We start from the raw sequence: 19,163 nt of genomic DNA, 5'->3' as shown, positions 1-19,163 counted from the left end.
GCAGGACCACAGATAAAAGGCAAGATGAGATTAGGATGTGGCAAGAGTTCCAATGCGAGTTGAAGGGACATTTTTACCCAGAGTTTGTCGAGGAAGAAGCTCGGGCAAAGTTACAAAGGATAATGCAACGGGGTACAGTGGGGGAGTATGTTCGAGAGTTCAAGAAACTCATGCTCCAAGTTAGAGATGTGATCGAGGAAGAAGCATTGCTTACTTTTCAGAATGGTTTGAAGCCGTGGGTCAGACAGGAGGTGGAACAAAGAAGTGTCCAAAAGTTGTCGAAAACCATGACGGTAGCTGAGTCCATGGTCAAGCTTGGTTTAGGAAAAGACAAGCTTGGGTCTTCCAAATCCGAGGAAAGGGGCGTATGTGAAATGGATCACAAGGAAGATATTGTTGATGGCAATGGCAATGACGAAATGGTGGTAATGGGAAACCACGAGTTGGGAAGAAGAAACCCAAGAGAAAAAGAGACAAGCTAAAATGCTTTCTCTGCGACAGTCCACACATATTGAAGAAATGTCTGAAGAAATTCGCGCTTAAGGTTTAGCCGATGGGTAAGGCCTTGGTACTTGGTTCGAGCGCAAGGGGTGTCAAAGCCAATGAGGCCAAAACCGAGAAGAAGCCAGTGGAGTGCTTCTTGTGTCATGGTCAGCATAGGTTGCGGAAGTGTCCGAGAAAGTCTGTCATCGAGGGGAACGATGGAGCAGACAAGAAGCCCAAGATGTTTGGTTCAAACAAGGGAAAAGCCGAAGCCAATAGGGCAAAGAGGAGCAAAAAGAAGCGAGTAAAGTGCTTCTTGTGCTGTGGTCTGCATGAGTTGCGGAACTGTCCAAAGTAAACCGAAGTCAAAAGAAAGACAACGTCTGAGCTTGGTGAATCATCAGAGGGGCTTCCACCCAAGGAAGAGATGAGTTTGTCATCGAACTTAGAGGAAAAAGTTGCGATGAAAACGATGAAGCTGGGATCAATAAGGCTCAAGTTGAGTGAAGCGTCGGAGTTGGCCGAGTCATCGACAAGGCTTCCACCTATGGGAGAGGTGGATGGTGCATCGGACTTCAAGGAAAAAGAAGTGATGCATGAGGGACAGTTGACCAGAGTAAATGCAAAGGTACATTCCGAACACTTTGATAGTGTGTTGCATTCTAACTTGTTGACTTGGCGAGAACGTAGGGGCCCTTTCGAAGTTATTGAGCAAAGAGGTTGAGAGACTGTGGGCAAAGCGAAGCCAAGTGTAGTGAATCAAGAGGATTCTGTTCGAGTCAAGTTAGAATGTGGACAAAAGAGTGACATAACTTCTTGTCATCGAGATGTACAAACGAGTAGGACAGTTTGAGTGAAGAAGCGACGTAAGCCGAAGCAAAAGTCCCAAAGGAAGGGAAAAGCTAAGGCGTCGAGACGAGACTGAGGCGAATCAAGTTAGTGCCATTCGGAAGTCGCAACGAGGACGTTGTGAGAATGGGTGGAGGAGAATGTCACGGGCCGCAGTTTAAAGCCCGGGACCATCACACCAAATGCATCCAATGGAGGTCTATTGCTCAGATGGGGATCATTTGGCCCACGAGAACTGGCCCGATTGAAAGAGCTATTGGAGAAGCCTGTCAGATTGAAGCCTGGTTGGCCCGATAATGAAGAGATGGCAACTTAGGCTAATATGGTAACTAATCTTAGAAGATAGAGGGAATCATATCTTGTAAAAGATTAGATTAGATTTGATATGGCATATCTTGTAAATCCCTAAAATTAAGGGATATGGTTAATCTCGTCCATCAATGTAAAGGTATCTTGACCGTCGGTTTTGGGGGAGCTCAACTATAAATAGAGAGCCTCCCCCCCAATTGTACTTATTCCATTCATTGTTTCATTATTCTTTGTGAATAAGAGAATTGAGAGCATTTACTCAAACACTTTGCGAGCGCTCTTTTTGTTGTTCTTTTGTTTAGCTTCTTTTGGCATAAATCGCTTCCGCTCTTCAATTGGTGCCTTGAAGGAGTTCTTAGGGAATCCTCACTTGAGTTAAGGCTGACTTAGGCAAGTTTGGACGAACGGATCGCTTAAGGCCGCACGGATCGCAAGAGAAAACTCTAGCCCCGTGACACTAGTTCAGAGTTAGGGTATATCATCAGTCTCGTCGAGATTAATTAAATTTAAGACCATTAATGAAATTCAAAGCTTGATGCTTGCTCCTCGAACTGAATTCACCCATATTTTTCAAATGAGTGACTTCACTAACTTTTATAACCTCTAACATTGAACATATTATCTATCAATTTCACTGCTCCAATAAGTGAGTGACCCACACAACAAAACAAGTCAACAATCTTCCAGAATCATGTTTAAACACTTGTGAAGAAAAAAGAGGAAAAGAATCTCTTCTATCGACAAACACTATCGTAACCAACTCAATGGTATAGAAATAAAGAGGAGAGGTCAATTATGAGGTCATCGAATCAAGCCAATGCTCGTTAACAAGCTGTTAAAAGTTTTTCAGCTTTTTTAAAAATATATATATATTTTTATAATGCTACTAATGCTACCCTCACTTCATATCAACCATTTTTTATTCCATGTTCTCTTTCCTCCTATTGCGTGAGAAATCATTTCTGCTTTGTCACTTTGACCACTGAATGTAACCAAGTAGATTCTGAAACAAATATTATACATGTTTTTCGCTGTTGGCTTGGCTGCAATCATTTATTTTATGAATGCTAGGGAAGAGATTGAGTGCCTTTTCTTATCCCCTTAAATTGAGGATCTTTGCGTATTAAATTAACTTCTAGCTATTATATATACTGGTGTCTGGTTCATTGAGAATGATTTTATGTATGTTTTAAAAGAACCAGACAAAGAACCACTTGACAACTTGTTTCAATCCCTGATCTATTCTGTCTACCAAAAAGCTTGAAGAAATTAGACCTACACGGAAGACCAACCAAGTCAAGGTGAGTTATATATATATATGTGTGTGTGTGTGTGTGTGTGTGTGTGTGTGTGTGTGTGGATATAGATATAAGCTATTTTTCTTGTTTAATGGTTTCAGAATATACCCTTTTCAGTAACAAAGAGCATGGAAGAGGTGACAGATACGAAAGAGAAAGAGAGGGAAGACATGGAAGAGGTGCATGAAGAAACCGAGGGTTCAAGGACAATACAACCATGGACTCAGCAAATAACTGTGAGGGGAGTGATTGTAAGCATCTTGATTGGGACGGTTTACAGTGTGATAGCCATGAAACTGAACCTCACAACAGGTTGGGTCCCTAACCTGAATGTCTCAGCTGCTCTTATTGCCTTCCTTTTTATCCGGACATGGACAAAAGTTGTTGAGAAGGCAGGATATACGGCCAAACCTTTTACAAGACAAGAGAACACCATGATTCAGACATGTGCAGTTGCATGTTACAGCATAGCTATTGGAGGTTAGAGGTTTATTTTTCAGGCTCATTTCAATTCTCCCCTTAACATAACATAACATATATTGATGAATGATGATGTGGAGTGCAGGTGGGTTTGCATCTTATCTGTTGGGATTAAACAGGAAGACATATGAATTGTCCGGAGTAGACACTGAAGGGAACTCTGCAAAGGCTATAAAAGAACCAGGACTTGGGTGGATGACCGGCTTCCTTTTTGTAGTTTGCTTTGTTGGTCTTTTCGTATTAATTCCTTTAAGAAAGGTAACCTTCGCTTGCTTACTAAAATAATCCACTTAAAATATTATGTTATATTACAATTTTAAGGTATTATTACCTACATAAAAGGTCCATTATTTAAAGAATATCTAATTTAATAAAAATTATATATTCCACAAAATTATTGTTTGAAATTTTGATGTATGTACTCCAAAGAAAAATAACAAAACATGCTTTCTCTAATCAAAGAATCAGAGCAGGAAAGTTAAGGACATCCTTTTTGAGGCTTTCTGATTTCTTTTTAGAAATAAATAATAAAAAAGAAGATAAAATTAAAAAAAAGTGCTTCTTCTTTACAGGTCATGATAGTGGACCTCAAGTTGACTTATCCAAGTGGCTTGGCGACTGCAGTTCTCATCAATGGCTTCCATAGCCAAGGCAATAAGTCAGCCAAGTAAGCAAAATATATTATAAGGATCAAACAAGAAGAAGAAAAAGTTATGAGATAATAATGATATGATTAAAACATAATTGCAGAAAACAGGTGCGTGGGTTCCTGAGGTACTTCTCAGTTAGTTTCCTATGGGGATTTTTTCAATGGTTTTTCTCTGGGAAAGAAGAATGTGGTTTCAAGCAGTTCCCTACTTTCGGACTTAAAGCCTGGAAGCAAACGTACGTCCGCGGGTCCAACATGTTATCAAGTGTCCTTTTTTTATTATTATTTTACTGCATCATAGAGATACATGCCATCATCCATTAGTGAACAAGATAATAATCCTAATCATTTCTTGGGCTGTTGTTGAATATATATATATTGCAGATTCTTCTTTGATTTTAGCCTGACCTATGTCGGGGCAGGAATGATCTGTTCTCACCTGGTTAATTTGTCTCTGCTATTTGGAGCTGTGATTTCATATGGAATAATGTGGCCACTTATTAATCGCCTTAAAGGACAATGGTTTTCTGAGGATTTACAAGAAAGCAGCATGAGGAGTCTATATGGATACAAGGTCTCTTGTTTTGTCTATTCGTCCACTCCCTTATGGTTCCAATCTTCTTCGGAAATGTTTATAATCTAAAATATCATGGTTGTTAGGTTTTTGTATCTGTTGCTCTCATTCTTGGTGATGGCCTTTACAATTTCCTCAAGATACTGTCCTTCACGCTTATTAACATCCGTGGTAGATTGAAGGACAAGGCCCGAAATAGAGGTAACAGAGCAGCATTCTCATATTCAGTTTTCAGGGCCGAAATGTAATGAAATTTTTGGCAATGACTAACCAACCTATGCTGTCCTTGTAGATGAGGAGGATGATCGGAAGAAGACAGCTGAGGATCGAAAACAAAACGAACTTTTCTTCAGAGAAACCATCCCCATGTCGATTGGGGTCGTTGGATATGTGGTATTGTCTATCGTGACTGTTGTTGTGATCCCCATCATGTTCCCTCAGCTCAAATGGTACTATGTGATTGTAGCTTACATTCTGGCCCCATCTCTGGCTTTCTGCAATGCTTATGGGGCGGGTCTTACCGACATGAATATGGCCTATAACTATGGGAAAGTAGCCCTTTTCGTGTTGGCAGCATTGACAGGCAAGGAAAACGGTGTTGTAGCAGGGCTTGCCGGATGTGGACTCATCAAGTCTGTTGTTTCTGTTGCTTGCATTTTAATGCAAGATTTCAAGACAGCGCATTATACGCTCGCATCACCAAGAGCGATGTTCTTGAGCCAAGCAATTGGGACGGCTATTGGCTGCGTTGTAACGCCTCTCAGCTTCTTCCTTTTCTACAAATCATTCGATGTTGGAAACCCATATGGAGAATTCAAAGCACCATATGCTTTGATATATAGAAACATGGCTATTCTAGGTGTGCAAGGATTTTCGGCTTTGCCTCGGCATTGCTTGCAACTTTGTTATGGCTTCTTTGCTTTTGCAGTGTTGGTGAATTTTGTGAGAGATGTCTCACCGCATAAAATAGGGAAATGGATGCCGCTTCCAATGGCGATGGCAGTGCCATTTTTAGTTGGGGGATATTTTGCGATCGATATGTGCTTGGGAACTTTGGTCATGTTTGCTTGGCAGAAGCTAAATGCAAAGAAGGCTGAGTTGATGGTTCCAGCCGTTGCTTCCGGGCTAATATGTGGGGAAGGGCTATGGATTCTCCCAGCTTCAATTCTTGCCTTGGCCAAAATTAATCCTCCCATTTGCATGAAATTCCTGCCTTCTTAGAAAAAAAGGTTCAAGCATGAAGAACGATAAAAAGTTTGAAGGAAAGTCCGAAGCAAGCTGCTCGTTCCAGCAATTCTCAGAGTAGTAGATTACTAGATATATATACTCATCTTTTGGCAAAATAAACCAATCTTAGTTAAGACAGGGTAGATGAGCACACCCCAGATGTTGCCTTCAAGTTTCCATTGCTTTGGCTCCTTTATTAAAGGGTAAAAAAGTTACTTTTTTTTTGTTTATGTATATGACATTAGCTGCGGTAGATACCTAATGAATAATTTGATTAGTATTCCAAAAATTTTGATAATATAAGAGTCGAATTATATCCAACCAAATTTGAAAACAAATGCAAATGAGAAAAAAGAAAGAATGCAAGCTCAACATATAAGAAATGGTTAGGTGGCGATGATACCCGCTAGAACATCAATTTTTCCTCGTGCATAAATTGTGTAAACTAAGCGGAGAGCGTCAAGCCACCCATCTAGGGATTCCCACGAATCAGCAACCTGAAGCAAAGAGAAGACAATACTCACTAAAGCTAGATTGCCATGCATATATTGCTCACATTTCATCCAAATGACAAACATGGGCATAAAATAATTGTCAAGTTTTTGATCTGCATGGAAGTTATCGTTCCTTCATTATGATTAAGAAAAAAGCTATTAGAACAAAAATGTAAAGCATAATGCTTACCAAGAAAACTTGACCGGATGTGGTATTAATGCAGAGGCCAGCACCTGGAGGTAAAGTTAGATCAGCAGAGGCTGATACAGAAATGATGTCTGGAATATCAACTCTGATAGCCTTTTTGTCCGTATTTCCTGCATCCACGATTCTTCCAGAGAGGCTTCGGGAAACTTGTTTCTGCTCAACTTTGATGACCTGGTCAATGGGAAATAGAGGACATGGAGAAAGGTATTAATTCTTCGTGTAGCAATTTATGTTACTTTTGCCTTTTGTAGATAACAGCCTGGAATTTAAATTGAAAACAGCTTACAGAAAACATATATATGATGTATTTTGTCATACTCTATCATTCCTTCCTCTCAAAAGAGACGTGCAATAACATAACTTCATGCACTAAATATAAAAAAACATTTGAAGAAATGAACCCTCAATCCCAGGCAAAAATGAAAAAGAAACTTCATATTTATTTACTGTGGACAGCAAGAAAACCAATCAGCTTTTTACCTGTTGAAGTGCTTCTTGATTCAGAAAGAACTCTGTTCTCTTCCAATCACTATGAGGTGGAAATGTGTTTCCGAATGGTGGTGCAGTCAGATACCCATCTTTAAGATGGGGTAAAGGTAGCTGTCAAAAATTTAGTTCTGTCAGAATATAAAATAATTTGCCCACCAAATTCAATTAAGTTTAACAGAAGATGACCACCACAGCAGTATAAAGATTCAATAGTTCTCTTCACCAGGTGAGTGCCAGATTTAAACATGAAATGAACTAATGAGAAAAAACAATATCCCTAACACACAGGCACTTTGAAAAGAAGAAGAGGGTGAAAGAATAGGGATGCAGTTACTTGCTATTAAATGTTCTAAATAAATTTTGGTTCTTATGATTTGAACACAAGATCACTACTCTGAATATTGCTTCTTATCATAAAATTTGGCTCTTACGATTTGCTATTAAATGTTCTGATAAAATTTTGGTTCTTATGATTTGAACACCTGAAATGAATATTCTTAGGGACACCGTGGGTGGTCAATCATTGAATATGTTTACATCCAAGCCAAAGTAAAATTCTCAAAAACATTGGATTAGGCATGTAGTTTGTTACGAATTATTGTGATTGATAATTCAGCATATCAAAGGGAGTCTAAAACCTTAGGACTCGTAAGAGAGACCCAAATCTTTTAATCTTTTTTTGATAAAAATTCTGCTTAGGGTTTAATTATTACATAAGTCGACCAATCTTATTACTTAAAAGAGGAGACCTATTCTTAAAAGGAAAATAAATCAACTGAAATAAAAACATAATAAAAAAAACCCAGGTTAATGGCCTTCCCTAACATGGATTTGGCCTGTTACATTACTCCCTTCTAGAGAAAGAGCTTGTCCTCAAGCTCGAAATCAGGATAAACTTGGTGGAATGTCCCTTTTGTTACTAATAGTCAAAAGCGATAGAGGTCATAGACCCCTACAAAGTTATTCTCATTTACTAGCAACCCTGAATAAATATATTCAAACTTCCCACCAGCATTCAATATTTTCAAGAATAACCCAGCAAGTTTAGACCCATTAAACTTTTCCAGTATGGAGTTGATGGTTTTGGGGATCAGGTTTAAAGAAAATGGCTGGCTGTCGGATATGAGTTGGGGGGGGGGATTAATGAATAAGACAAGCAATTAAAGTCGGTTGTAACTGATATGATTTTTATTGAGATGGGTTTAGGAGAGTTTGATGCATAGGATAACAAAGAGAGATCTGTAGCCATGGTTTGGTTTAGGTCAGTTAGAGGGTGTACGTTTGTATCTATCATAGACTTGCTAACCTATTTACCAGAAATTATTTTATAAATTCCATCATGTAATTCATCAAAAAGTTGGGTTTTGGTTAGAGCAATACTTTCATGAATATCCTGAAACGTATGATCCAATATATATTTTATCTTTGTTTGCATAAGCTCAAGCCTCATGTATTTTTGCTTGCCATTCTGTCGACCATTATCTGCCATTGCTGAGGATCGTTGGCTTTGAATACCAAACTGTTACAATCACGTTTGGGATTGATAGTTCAGCTCATCAAAGGGAGACTAAAACCTTCAACTCACCAAAGAGAAATTGAAACTTTAGGACTCTTTAGAGATAAACCCAAATCTCTTAGGATTCTTCTTAAGAAATTCTGTTTAGGGTTTTATTATTTCATAAGTTCTTTTAAATAAAGACCAATCTTATTACATAAAAGAGGAAACCTAGTCTTAGAAGGAAATAAAACAATTGAAATAAAACCATAATCAAGAGACCAAGGAAAGAAATAAAAGCGTAATCCAAGCGCTAACTAAAGATTCCAAATTAATGGCCTTCCCTAACTTAGATTTGGCCTTTTACATAGTTCTCTGTAATTTTGCATCAGTTTCTTGTGCAGCTCAAGGACTCGGTTATAGTGCAGTGATAATTAAAAGTAAAAAACAGCATCAATTTACCGACAAGAAAGAAATGTGGAATTCATGGATCACGCCCCAAAGTATTACTCCTATAAATTAAAAGATCCATGACAATGCTACTTAACTAGGAAAAAAGAAAAAGAGATTATTCTCGCAGCTAAGGACTCAACATTGCTAACAGAAGATTCAATCGATTTAGAAATTAAAACCTCAAAAATATTGTTGAAAGATTAAATACTGACCATTGAATGAACAAGCTTCAAGGCACTGCTGTAAACCTGGACGTTCAAAAATACCAAATAAGAACATATCCCCAAAACTAAGATGGGAATTTTAAAGTCAAATTGTACAATTCTGAAACTTTAAATTTAGGAGAAAATGAAAAAGTATGACATTAGCTTTCTCATAGATTTTATGACTACAAAGAGCTAAAGTTATGCTACAAAATTTTCATCAGCCAATAATCATGCAACCCATATAACCAGAAACCGAGACTACATCTAGTCAGTAAAACTCTGATGTCCAAGAAACACACTGCTCAAAACCTGGACATTTTAAAATAACAAAATATATCCACAAAACTAAGATGGGAACTTTAAAGTCAATTTGCACAATTCTAAAAATTCAAACATTCAGAGAAAATGAAGAAGTATAACGTTAGCTTTCTGGCAAAATTTATGTTAGCAGAAAGTCAAAATTTATGCTGCAAATTTTTCATCAACCGATAATTATGCCACCTATATAACCAGAAACTGACTCTATCTAGTTAGGAAAACTCTCTAGTCCCAAATAAATATAGATTTCTTACAGAATAATTTGGTTTCAATGCATGTGCAGCTGCAATGTATATAGCAGACTGGCTATACAGCTCATTGGAGGACATTTCTTTAGGATTTGTAGTACCGGTTTGTACTGAATCCTCAGCTAGTGCATACTGCAATTAAAAATACAGATATTTCAAGTTTTGATATGCTTCACTTAGAAATGTTTACATAATGAAGCCATTAACTAATCTCATTTATATCAAAAAGAAATAATCATAGGTGAAGTTTCCAGTCTAAGAACTAGGTACTTACCAAGACAGTTCCAAGGTTGTATATTGCTCGATGGAAATCAAATTGCAATCGAATTGCTTCACGAAACTGCATTAGAAGTAAAGGATATTATAAGAATAGAAAAGAAAACTATAAGCTATTCTTTTAGGACATATCAGATGTCAGATTACTTTGCTGCTTGTTCCTATAGTCATCCAAGCACTCTGATTTCCCCAAATGACTTTTGTACCTTACTAATTGCAGTCTTCACAATTTTTTGCTTCTCTCGTGCAGAAACAATTGCACTGAGTTCCTAAAGAATATGTGATAAGACATGAAAGTAGGTAAAGCATTCTCAGAGACCATACAAATAGACTCAAATTTTAATTTAAAAGATATGGAAATAAATAAAGCTGACTAATCAACATTACACATCACTAAATCATAATTTACCTGAAGTGCAAGCCCCCAATTGTTTAGCGCCTGAAAAAGATTTTAGCATCATTATAATAACTGACAGAATAAAAAAAAATGGAGTCACTCTAGATAGCAGAATTACAAGACTAAAGCAAATAACTACTTCAAATATACCTGAGGGCTATTCCAGTTGAGTTGGACAGCTTTTTCATAGTTTTTTGTAGCCTACAAAGCCATAACAATAAGATTAGGCTCCATCAAACTCAAGGTCAAGGTTTTTATTTATTAAGGATCTCTATACAGCACCACCACAAAGACAACGTGTTTCCGTACTAATTCTAGAATATATATCAAGGTTCCACAGTCAAAACCAACTCCCATGGTTCTGGCCTTACTGAAACAGATTATATAAAAGTATGCAGTTAACATGAAACAGAAACAGGAAATGAGATCTTATCCATCCAAGGAAAAGGTTTTCCATGACAAGACACCAAGAGTTTCCAACAAAGGACTAGTGTTATTCATACAAATGTCTAGCGTGACTGAAATACCAAAATTATATAGTCAGAACCTGCTCCCATAGTTCTTCAGCCTCCTTAGTCCGACCACGCATTTTCGCTCGATCAGATATTGCTATTGCCCAGTTGTAGAAAGCCTGTCAAGTAATGACGTAGCATCAGAGTCATGTGAATGAAAATCAGAAAAACTATATAAAAATTATAGACTCATTTCTCTTTTTGTGAGTGCGTGTATATATAGAAGCGTTTATGCAGCTCTAAACTCATTTCTTGTGTATTCAGCTTCTTATGTGACTTATGCATTTTGAGCAGTCATCATGCCTTTGGCAGTTGAAAGTGAACCAAAAAAATCACAAATCCATAGGAATGCAACAAGACCAAGCATACATACATCATGAAGTGTCGGGCAAAGACGAGTTGCGTCGTCATACTTTTTACAAGCCTCCTCTAGCAAGTCATCTTTAGAAGGTGAAGTAGAATCTGGACTAACATTATCAGCACTTTCCTGTAAGCCAAATAAGAACAGTGTGGACATGATATGAGCAATTTGCAACATTTTACAAACATTATGATAAGCTTGACCCTGATATGAAGGCTGTCCTAGCCAAATAATGATTGAATCTTATTAATATATAATTCTGAATGATGCTGACATAATAATCAAAATGAACCAATATGTCAAACCTGAAGAACCAATGCCCAGTTGTAAAGAGCATCATAATCTTCTGGGTTTTTCTCTAGAGCAGCAGCATACCTGCAAAGCCAAACTGAAAATCACTACTATGGAATATCAGGACTCTGGAACAGAAACATATCATGCTCAGTATCAAAGTAAATTGTGAATAGTGTAAGAAAATAAGACTGACAGTACCTCTTGGCAGCATACACAAGAACCCGTTGGCGAGACTGGCCCTCCTCATCAGCACCGGTGACACTACTGACCAACTCCATTGCAGCACTGTTTTGGTTGGATTGTCTCTGCGTGCTTTCTCGACTGGAACATACAAATCACAGAAAAGAAAAAAATATCTTTTACAAGCGGAAGAAGAACCAGAAATACAAGCAGGAACAATATATAGCATGCTTAAGCTTTACATGAATGTGGCACATGAAAAAGAATGTAAACTTAATTCTAGAAGTGAAAGATCCCGATACTAGGGGTTCCTTCATCAAGTTAGACATAAAGTAAGACTACAATGAACGCAAAAAAACGAAATCCAAAACCAATTGAAGGACTGAAATAAACATATATTTCTTGCATCTGAAGTTTAAAGATAATGAATCCAGGACAGTGGAAGACCGTCACTGGAGAACAGTTGCTCATCCATGCAACTAACGAAAATTAACTTGTAGTTTAATAGCAAGAGTACACCTCAATTGCATTTGGTAAAATTCTCCAAATTGTCTATTCAGGATATAATCGAGAAACAGCCTAATTTTACGATTAATCATTTCACATATGTAATTAAGGAGATGAATCAGCAGAGAATTCCACAGATCCAAAAATTTCTACTTTTATAATCTCACTAAAACCAATTATAAAATAAAAGAGCGTCGTTGCTTGTTCAATCGAAAATCCAGAACGAAAAAAAAAACAAAAAATGTACCTGTAAGGAGAGCCTACTTCCTCTTCGTCACTTTTAAATTCAGTTAGCAACTCTCTCATCGTGAAAGTCCGATTCCCTTCATCTTTTCGCAGCTGCGGCCGAGCATTTTGGTCAGTGGATGACGGCGTGGCCGCGTCATTGGATTGGATCGAGCTCTCTTTGTCCTCCTCCTTCGTGTTCGGATCCGCACCGGTTACAACAGGTTCCAGCTTCAGTGCCTCCTCCGGTTTGTTTTCCGGTCCTGGCTCCGTTTTCGATTCGGGTTGAGATTCCGCTTTTGATTCCGGTTCCGGTTCTGCTTGTGGTTGGTGTCCATTGTGAAGTTCGGATTCCTCAGTCGTTTCGGGCATTGCTATGGAGAAAGTATTTCCGTACAACGCCAAACACAGAAACCAAGAAGATCAAAAGAGAATGAGTGAAGAACAAAACAAACAAAATATGCAGCGCGGTGGAGTGAAGGTCGAAAAAACGGTTAAAAGAAAAGTCCCATGTTAAAAAATAGGTCAAATTCATTATTAGTTCCTATACTATGTGTTTGTTATGAATTTAGTCCTTGTATTTTAATTTGGTATTATTAATCCATGGAATTTTTCAACTTTAAAATTTCAGTCCTGATCCAAACAATAGTTGTTAAATCCGTCTCTTTCCAAAATCTTATACCGTAAATATTTTATTGATTGTATTGTTTAAATTAGGTTTTGGTCATCAAACTTTAATTTATTACGAAATGATTACTAACTTTATTTATGTGTAACATTTGGTGGTTAAGTCGTTACCTTCCATAGGTGAAACCAGAAAATATTATTAGGGGCCGAAATTAAATTGTAATTTTTACGATAGCAAAAATGAAATTTCACCACTTTAATAGTCTATATCTTTATAACTTTTAAAAGATTAAACTAAATTTTTATATTTTTAGGAGGTCAAAGTGTTGACACCATTTTTTTGATAAAACGAGGTCGACTTTGATTTTGAAATTAAAAATGAACACGGGAGTCGCCACCAATCTTTTTTAATGAGGTGTGATCGGATCACCTCGCAATTTAATCGTTTTAATAAATAGTTTGATTTATTAAAACATTATTTTTCGGTCTACAAAAATCCAGAAAACGGGTTCAGGAGTCGGTTACGCACGAGGAAGGATTAGCACCCTCGATGCGCCCAAAATTGGTACCTAGTTGATTAATTAGTGTCTTAATATCAAAAATGCGCAAAGATTTTAAAATACGATCATTGTATTTAAAAAAAACTTGTATAAATCAAATTAGCCATTAAGACCCTCTCATTTCGGGGAGAGAAAATGTCATACCCAATGAGTTAGGGCATAATATTTCACCTCCTCAAAAATGAGCTTGTCCAAAAACTCATGCAATAAAATTTAAAAGGGTATTCAATTGTTTAAGTCAAATGAAAAAATCATGGCCCAATACGTTAGGGCACAATTTCTCAAAATTCTAAACATTGAATATTGCCTTTGTTTACTTTTTAGAAAAATCCTCATCTCGAGAAAACAACATGTCTTATCCAATGCATTAGGACACAATGTATTGAATTCCCGATAATGAGCTTTTATTTATTTATTTTTGATTAAAGAGCATTCTCGATTATTTAGATTCAATGAAGAAAATTGGAACCCAATACGTTAGGGCTAATACAAGCAAAAACAAAAAGATAAATAAATAAGAAGACAAATATATATATAAATCAATCATGTATGCACAATAACCTGTAATAAACAAATAAAAACTAAAGTATAAAAAAAATAATAGACATATAAATAAATAAAATGAATAAAATTATAAAAATATAAAAGATATATATGTGTATAAAATTATGAAAATATGAAAATATATACATGTATACATATTTTAAAATTATTATACATGAAAATATATGTAAGTATGTATGTACATACATATATACGTATATAACTATCATAAAATATTAAAAGTATATATATAGGTATATATGAATCATAAAATATAAAGAATATATACAAAATATATATTTTAGAAGTATAAAGAATATGTAAGTATATATATACATTTATGAAAATGAAAAATATATAGATATGTGTATAAATTATAAAATGTAAAAATATATATAGGTATATATGTGTATATATAGATAAATTATAAAAATATGCGCATGTATATATATATTATAAAAACACATGTATGTATATATATATAACGGAATTTTCATAATTAAAAAATACAAATGAGCAAATAACAACAACAATAATTAATAATAAAAGTAATAATATTAAATTTATTAAGAAAGTAAACAAAATAACCAAAAGGACTAAATTAAATTTTAAAATGAAAGTCGAGGTTTAAATTTGTAAATAAATAAAAATCGTGCCCCAGGAATGAAAAAGGGCGAGCTTGAAGGACGAGGGACTGATTGGGCAATATCCCCAGCCCTAATGCACAGTGTTTCATCATGGACTAAGATGGAACACGCAGAAAATTGAGAGGCCAAATTAAAAAAAAAAGGACGAGATTGCACAACAATGCAAAATCAGAAGGACCAAGCAGGAAAATAACCCTTTAGGTATGAAAACACGCGGACCTTCATCGGGTCGGATCGATTTTGGGTCGGTTATCCCTAAACAGCGTCGTTTTGGACGTTCTGGGGCTAGGCCAAAACGGCGCTGTTTCACGCCCCTATATATTCCAAAAATTTTGCAAAAATTTCATTTTTCCCCTCCTTAAAAAAAACTTTAGAACACTTTTTCCAATCCCCTCTTCTCCCCAAAAACTAGCCAGAGATCTGGCCGTTGGCCACCGTGCCGGCCGCCGGCTCTTACGGCGGCGGGAAACCTAAAAATTTCCCTTTTTTCTCTCCGATGTAAACCCTCGGCCTCTAAACACTCCGGGGACGGTAAAAAAAAAGGTAAAAAGGCTTCTCTTTCTTTTATTTTATGCTTTATTTCGAAATAAGAAGAAAAAGAAAAAAATATATAACTAAACAAAATAACGAAAATATCACTTTAGAAATTTTGTTACTTCTTATTTTTTTCTCCAAAAAGGGTCGAACCCCCTTTACAATTTCTGTTATGGCTTTATAGCCATTCTTACAACATTTTTTAATTTATTTTTGGTGCTTGTCATTTCTCTGCAGGCAAGTGGCGAAGCAGGTGCGGCGGTGGTAGAGTTGGTGGCGGTGGCAGAGGGCAGGTGAGCGGCGATGGGACAGTGGCGGCTAACAGAGAGCCCTAGGTGCGGCGCACCTAGGGTTTGAAAATTTTGTTTTGCTACTAAGGTTCCTAGTTTAGTATTGGGCCAGGATGTTTTGGGCTTGTAATGGGTTAGGTCTTGGTTAATTTTTTGGTGGGTTTGGGTCTTTGTTTTGGGTACTGGGAAAATATTGGGTTGTACACAAAGTATAATTTTACCTTTACGAGCCTAAATGAAAAACTATTTGGGAGCCACCCCTAGTTTCGCACCTGCCTAAGACATAGGGCTACTGACCCTTCTCTCTCTCTCTCTCTCTCTTTTTCATTCATTTCTCTTTTCTTCTAAACAAAAATAAAACGTTTCTTTTATGAACTCTAAGATGTTGGTACTATCTCAACCTTTAAGTCATACATTTTTTGCATGAAGAAATTTCTAATGGCAATTCCACTAACAATGTAAGTACCCTTCATCTCCTTAACATCGAAGTTAATGAGATTACCAATTCCTTGAGGAATACTTCCAATGATCTAATTATCTCCCATGTAACGTTTTTCAAGTCAAGTTGAGAAACTTTTTATAAAGTCTAGAATCATTTCATAAATGAGATTATAATTTATACCCAAATGCTGCAATTGACTGTAGTTACTTAAAGAATAGAGAAAGTACAAGTCTTCCAACTTCCAACTTCCAAGGTAATTGCCTGAAATGGTTAACACTAGAAGATTCCTAAGGTTTCTATATTCTCATGAACTAATCTAGTGAAACCATTTAAGGCAATGTCAAATAGTTGTAGGTTAGATAGGTTGGACATTGACATTGGAATTTCTCTAGTAAGCTAATTAAGTTCAATAAAAATCCCTTCAAGTTTGGGACAAATATAACTTATTTTTTGCGAAATATTCTCATGTAATTGGTTTTTAGCTACATCAAGGTGGAAATGTTTCCCAAGGAAACTAGAATAGTCAACTTCTTTAAGGAAGGTTAAGTTTTTGATTACGGGAGATATGAAGTCGGCCAATGCCAAGCCACTCATGTTTAATAAGGCTCCCCTCTAGTTCCAACGTTTACACTGAACACCTTTCAAGTTATAGCAATGGAAGGAAGCATTTCATAAAGTCAAAACTCCATGAAAATCCCTAACAAGTTGATCTTTCAAAGCAAGCAAAGCTAGCCTATCACTTACGTTATTCTTCAATGTTCATGTAACAGGTTTGGAAAATATTATAAGCAAAGTGATCGCAATAATGAAAAGAAGAATTACCCATTGGTTTTTCAAGCTGAATATCTCCCATTGGGACCTTAGTTATCCAGTTTTTGAAGTTTTATCTCATATTCGAACATCCCCTTAGACTGTTTAATGGTCACTAGCTTGTCTAGATAGTTTTCTGGATAGCAGTCTGAACATGCCTTCAAGACAACTCAAGATAAATTTAGAAGTTGGCATTTTTACTTGGATTATTTTGATGCATTATATTGTCTGCAAATGATCTTAAGGCTATGGCTTGGTTCTTTCCAAATAATTCTAATTGTATTTTGGTGTGAAAGAGGAGTAATGGTTGACTTGATTTATCTCAAAGAATTTATCTTTATCTTTTGAAAAATTATTTTATGGACTCTCTCCACTACATCATTTATGGTCATTTTCAATTATTTAATGACATTTTGATAATTTTTTCCATGTCATTGACACATAATTTTGGTACTTTTTTTACCTTGAACCTCAAACCCTGAACCTAAGATTTTGTGTGAATAAAAATCATCATTTATGTTACAATATCATCCACGATAAAGTCCTCTAACCTTTATCACTTCTAATCCAAGTAAACTGATAAACTTAATCACCACATCATCCATGATACCTTTCCAGTTATTTAATGACATTTCAACAATTTTTTCCATGTCATTGACACGTAATTTTGATTTTTTTACCTCGAACCGAACCCTGTAAAAAAATCAAAATTACGTGTCAATGACATGGAAAAAATTGTTGAAATATCATTAAATAATTGGAAAGGTATCATGGATGATGTGATGGGAAAGGTATCATTAAATATCATTAAGCCTTTTACTAGTGATTAAGTTTATCAGTTTACTAATAAAGATTGGAGGACTTTATCATGGTTGATATTGCAACATAAATGATGATTTTTATTCACACAAAGCTAATTGGAGAAGCTATCATATTTAGCCTATAAATATGTTGCACATATGCTTGGATCTATACACGTTTTGGGAGAGTGCGTGTGATACATTTCTTTGAGTATTCGATATTATCTTTTGTTTGTATTTTGCACTCGGTTTATAGTAATTATTGGAGAGTCACTACAGCAAAACATGTTTTTATCCAAACGTCGTTATCAATCAAGAATTAGCGGCGCTTTTTGAAAAACACCACTATAGATCGAGAATTAGCGGCTCTTTTTGAAAAACGCTGCTATAGGTCGACTATTAAGCATAACGCCGTCGTTTTATGTTGAGCTTTAGTGGTATTAGCGGTGCTTTTCGAAAAACGCTGCTAAAGATCGAGCATTAGTGGTTCTTTTTGAAAAACGCCGCTATAGATCGAGCATTACGGCGCTTTTTGAAAAACGCCGCTATAGATCGAGCTTTAGTGGTGCTTTATCAAAAACGCCGTAAAAAACATTTTTATCTGTCTATTTATTATTTAACTGGTTTATTTATATTAATTAAAATATAATTTAATTTTAATTAAATATTTAAATTCTTCAGAAAAAAATAATGACACCTAGAAAAAAATTTGAATGTAAAAATATAGAAAATATTTTTTAAAAATGAAAAAAAATTAAAATATATTATTTAAAATAGTTTTAAAGTTTTTTGGGTACATGACTGATTGTTTTTTAATTTATATATTAAATAATTTCTTATTTAATCATAAAAGAGATAGTATTAATTTTAAAATATTGAATTAATTATCATTATAGTTTAGGGTTTATGGTTTAGGGTATATGGTTTAGGGTTTAAGGTTTAGGAGTTACTATTTTAAGGTTACGGATTATGGGTTTAAGGATTATGGTTTATGGTTTAAGGGTTGGGGTTTAAGGTTTAGGGGTCAGGGGTTTAGGATTTATGTTTTATGATTTAGGATTTAGGGGATAGAGGTTAGGGATTTAAGGTTTAGATTATTTAGTATTTTTTTAATTTATATATTAAATAATTTCTTATATAATTGTAAAAGAGATAATATTAATTTTAATATATTAAAATGACCAACTCTTTTAAGCACTCGATAAGGACCAATGAACTTAGGGCTTAACTTGCCCTTTCGACCGAACCTCAGAACTTTCTTCTATGGGGAGACTTTAAGGAAAACCAAATCCCTCACATTGAACTCGATGCCCTTAGGCTTTAAATCAGCATACGACTTCTGTCTATCAGAAGTTGCTTCAACCTATCTCAAATCAAC

At 35.8% G+C, this 19,163-nt stretch overlaps 2 protein-coding genes across 4 annotated transcripts; one reads left to right on the top strand and one right to left on the bottom strand.

The window, feature by feature from the left end:
• The first annotated feature begins 2,537 nt into the window (after positions 1-2,537).
• Positions 2,538-6,886, top strand: LOC107950728 (metal-nicotianamine transporter YSL1). 3 transcript variants are annotated; one of them, XR_005911292.1, is made up of 9 exons: positions 2,538-2,942; positions 3,041-3,419; positions 3,505-3,677; positions 3,992-4,086; positions 4,170-4,304; positions 4,453-4,642; positions 4,729-4,843; positions 4,935-6,072; positions 6,588-6,886. XR_005911292.1 is itself a non-coding variant. In XM_016885655.2 (8 exons), exons 2-8 carry the CDS (start codon positions 3,068-3,070, stop codon positions 5,861-5,863), a joined length of 1,989 nt encoding a protein of 662 aa, XP_016741144.2. In that variant the 5' UTR covers positions 2,538-2,942; positions 3,057-3,067; the 3' UTR covers positions 5,864-6,099. The 3 variants fall into 3 exon arrangements, 2 of the variants coding, with proteins under 2 accessions (XP_016741144.2, XP_016741145.2); XM_016885655.2 differs by lacking the exon at positions 6,588-6,886 and having other exon boundaries at positions 3,057-3,419; positions 4,935-6,099; XM_016885656.2 differs by lacking the exon at positions 6,588-6,886 and having other exon boundaries at positions 4,935-6,099.
• LOC121215464 (protein HLB1) lies at positions 6,125-13,014 on the bottom strand. Its single transcript, XM_041089995.1, has 14 exons — positions 12,555-13,014; positions 11,819-11,941; positions 11,632-11,701; positions 11,339-11,452; positions 11,001-11,084; positions 10,604-10,654; positions 10,466-10,495; positions 10,263-10,325; positions 10,055-10,120; positions 9,787-9,912; positions 9,221-9,256; positions 7,052-7,171; positions 6,554-6,742; positions 6,125-6,366 (listed from the first exon to the last, which is right to left on the bottom strand). Exons 1-14 carry the CDS (start codon positions 12,902-12,904, stop codon positions 6,256-6,258), a joined length of 1,533 nt encoding a protein of 510 aa, XP_040945929.1. The 5' UTR covers positions 12,905-13,014; the 3' UTR covers positions 6,125-6,255.
• Between the last annotated feature and the right edge of the window lie 6,149 nt (positions 13,015-19,163).

Source organism: Gossypium hirsutum, chromosome D03, assembly GCF_007990345.1.
Source record: "Gossypium hirsutum isolate 1008001.06 chromosome D03, Gossypium_hirsutum_v2.1, whole genome shotgun sequence".
Lineage (NCBI taxonomy): Eukaryota > Viridiplantae > Streptophyta > Magnoliopsida > Malvales > Malvaceae > Gossypium > Gossypium hirsutum.
The sequence above is the reverse complement of the archived record's forward strand: the minus strand, read 5'-3'. Positions and strand labels throughout refer to the sequence as shown.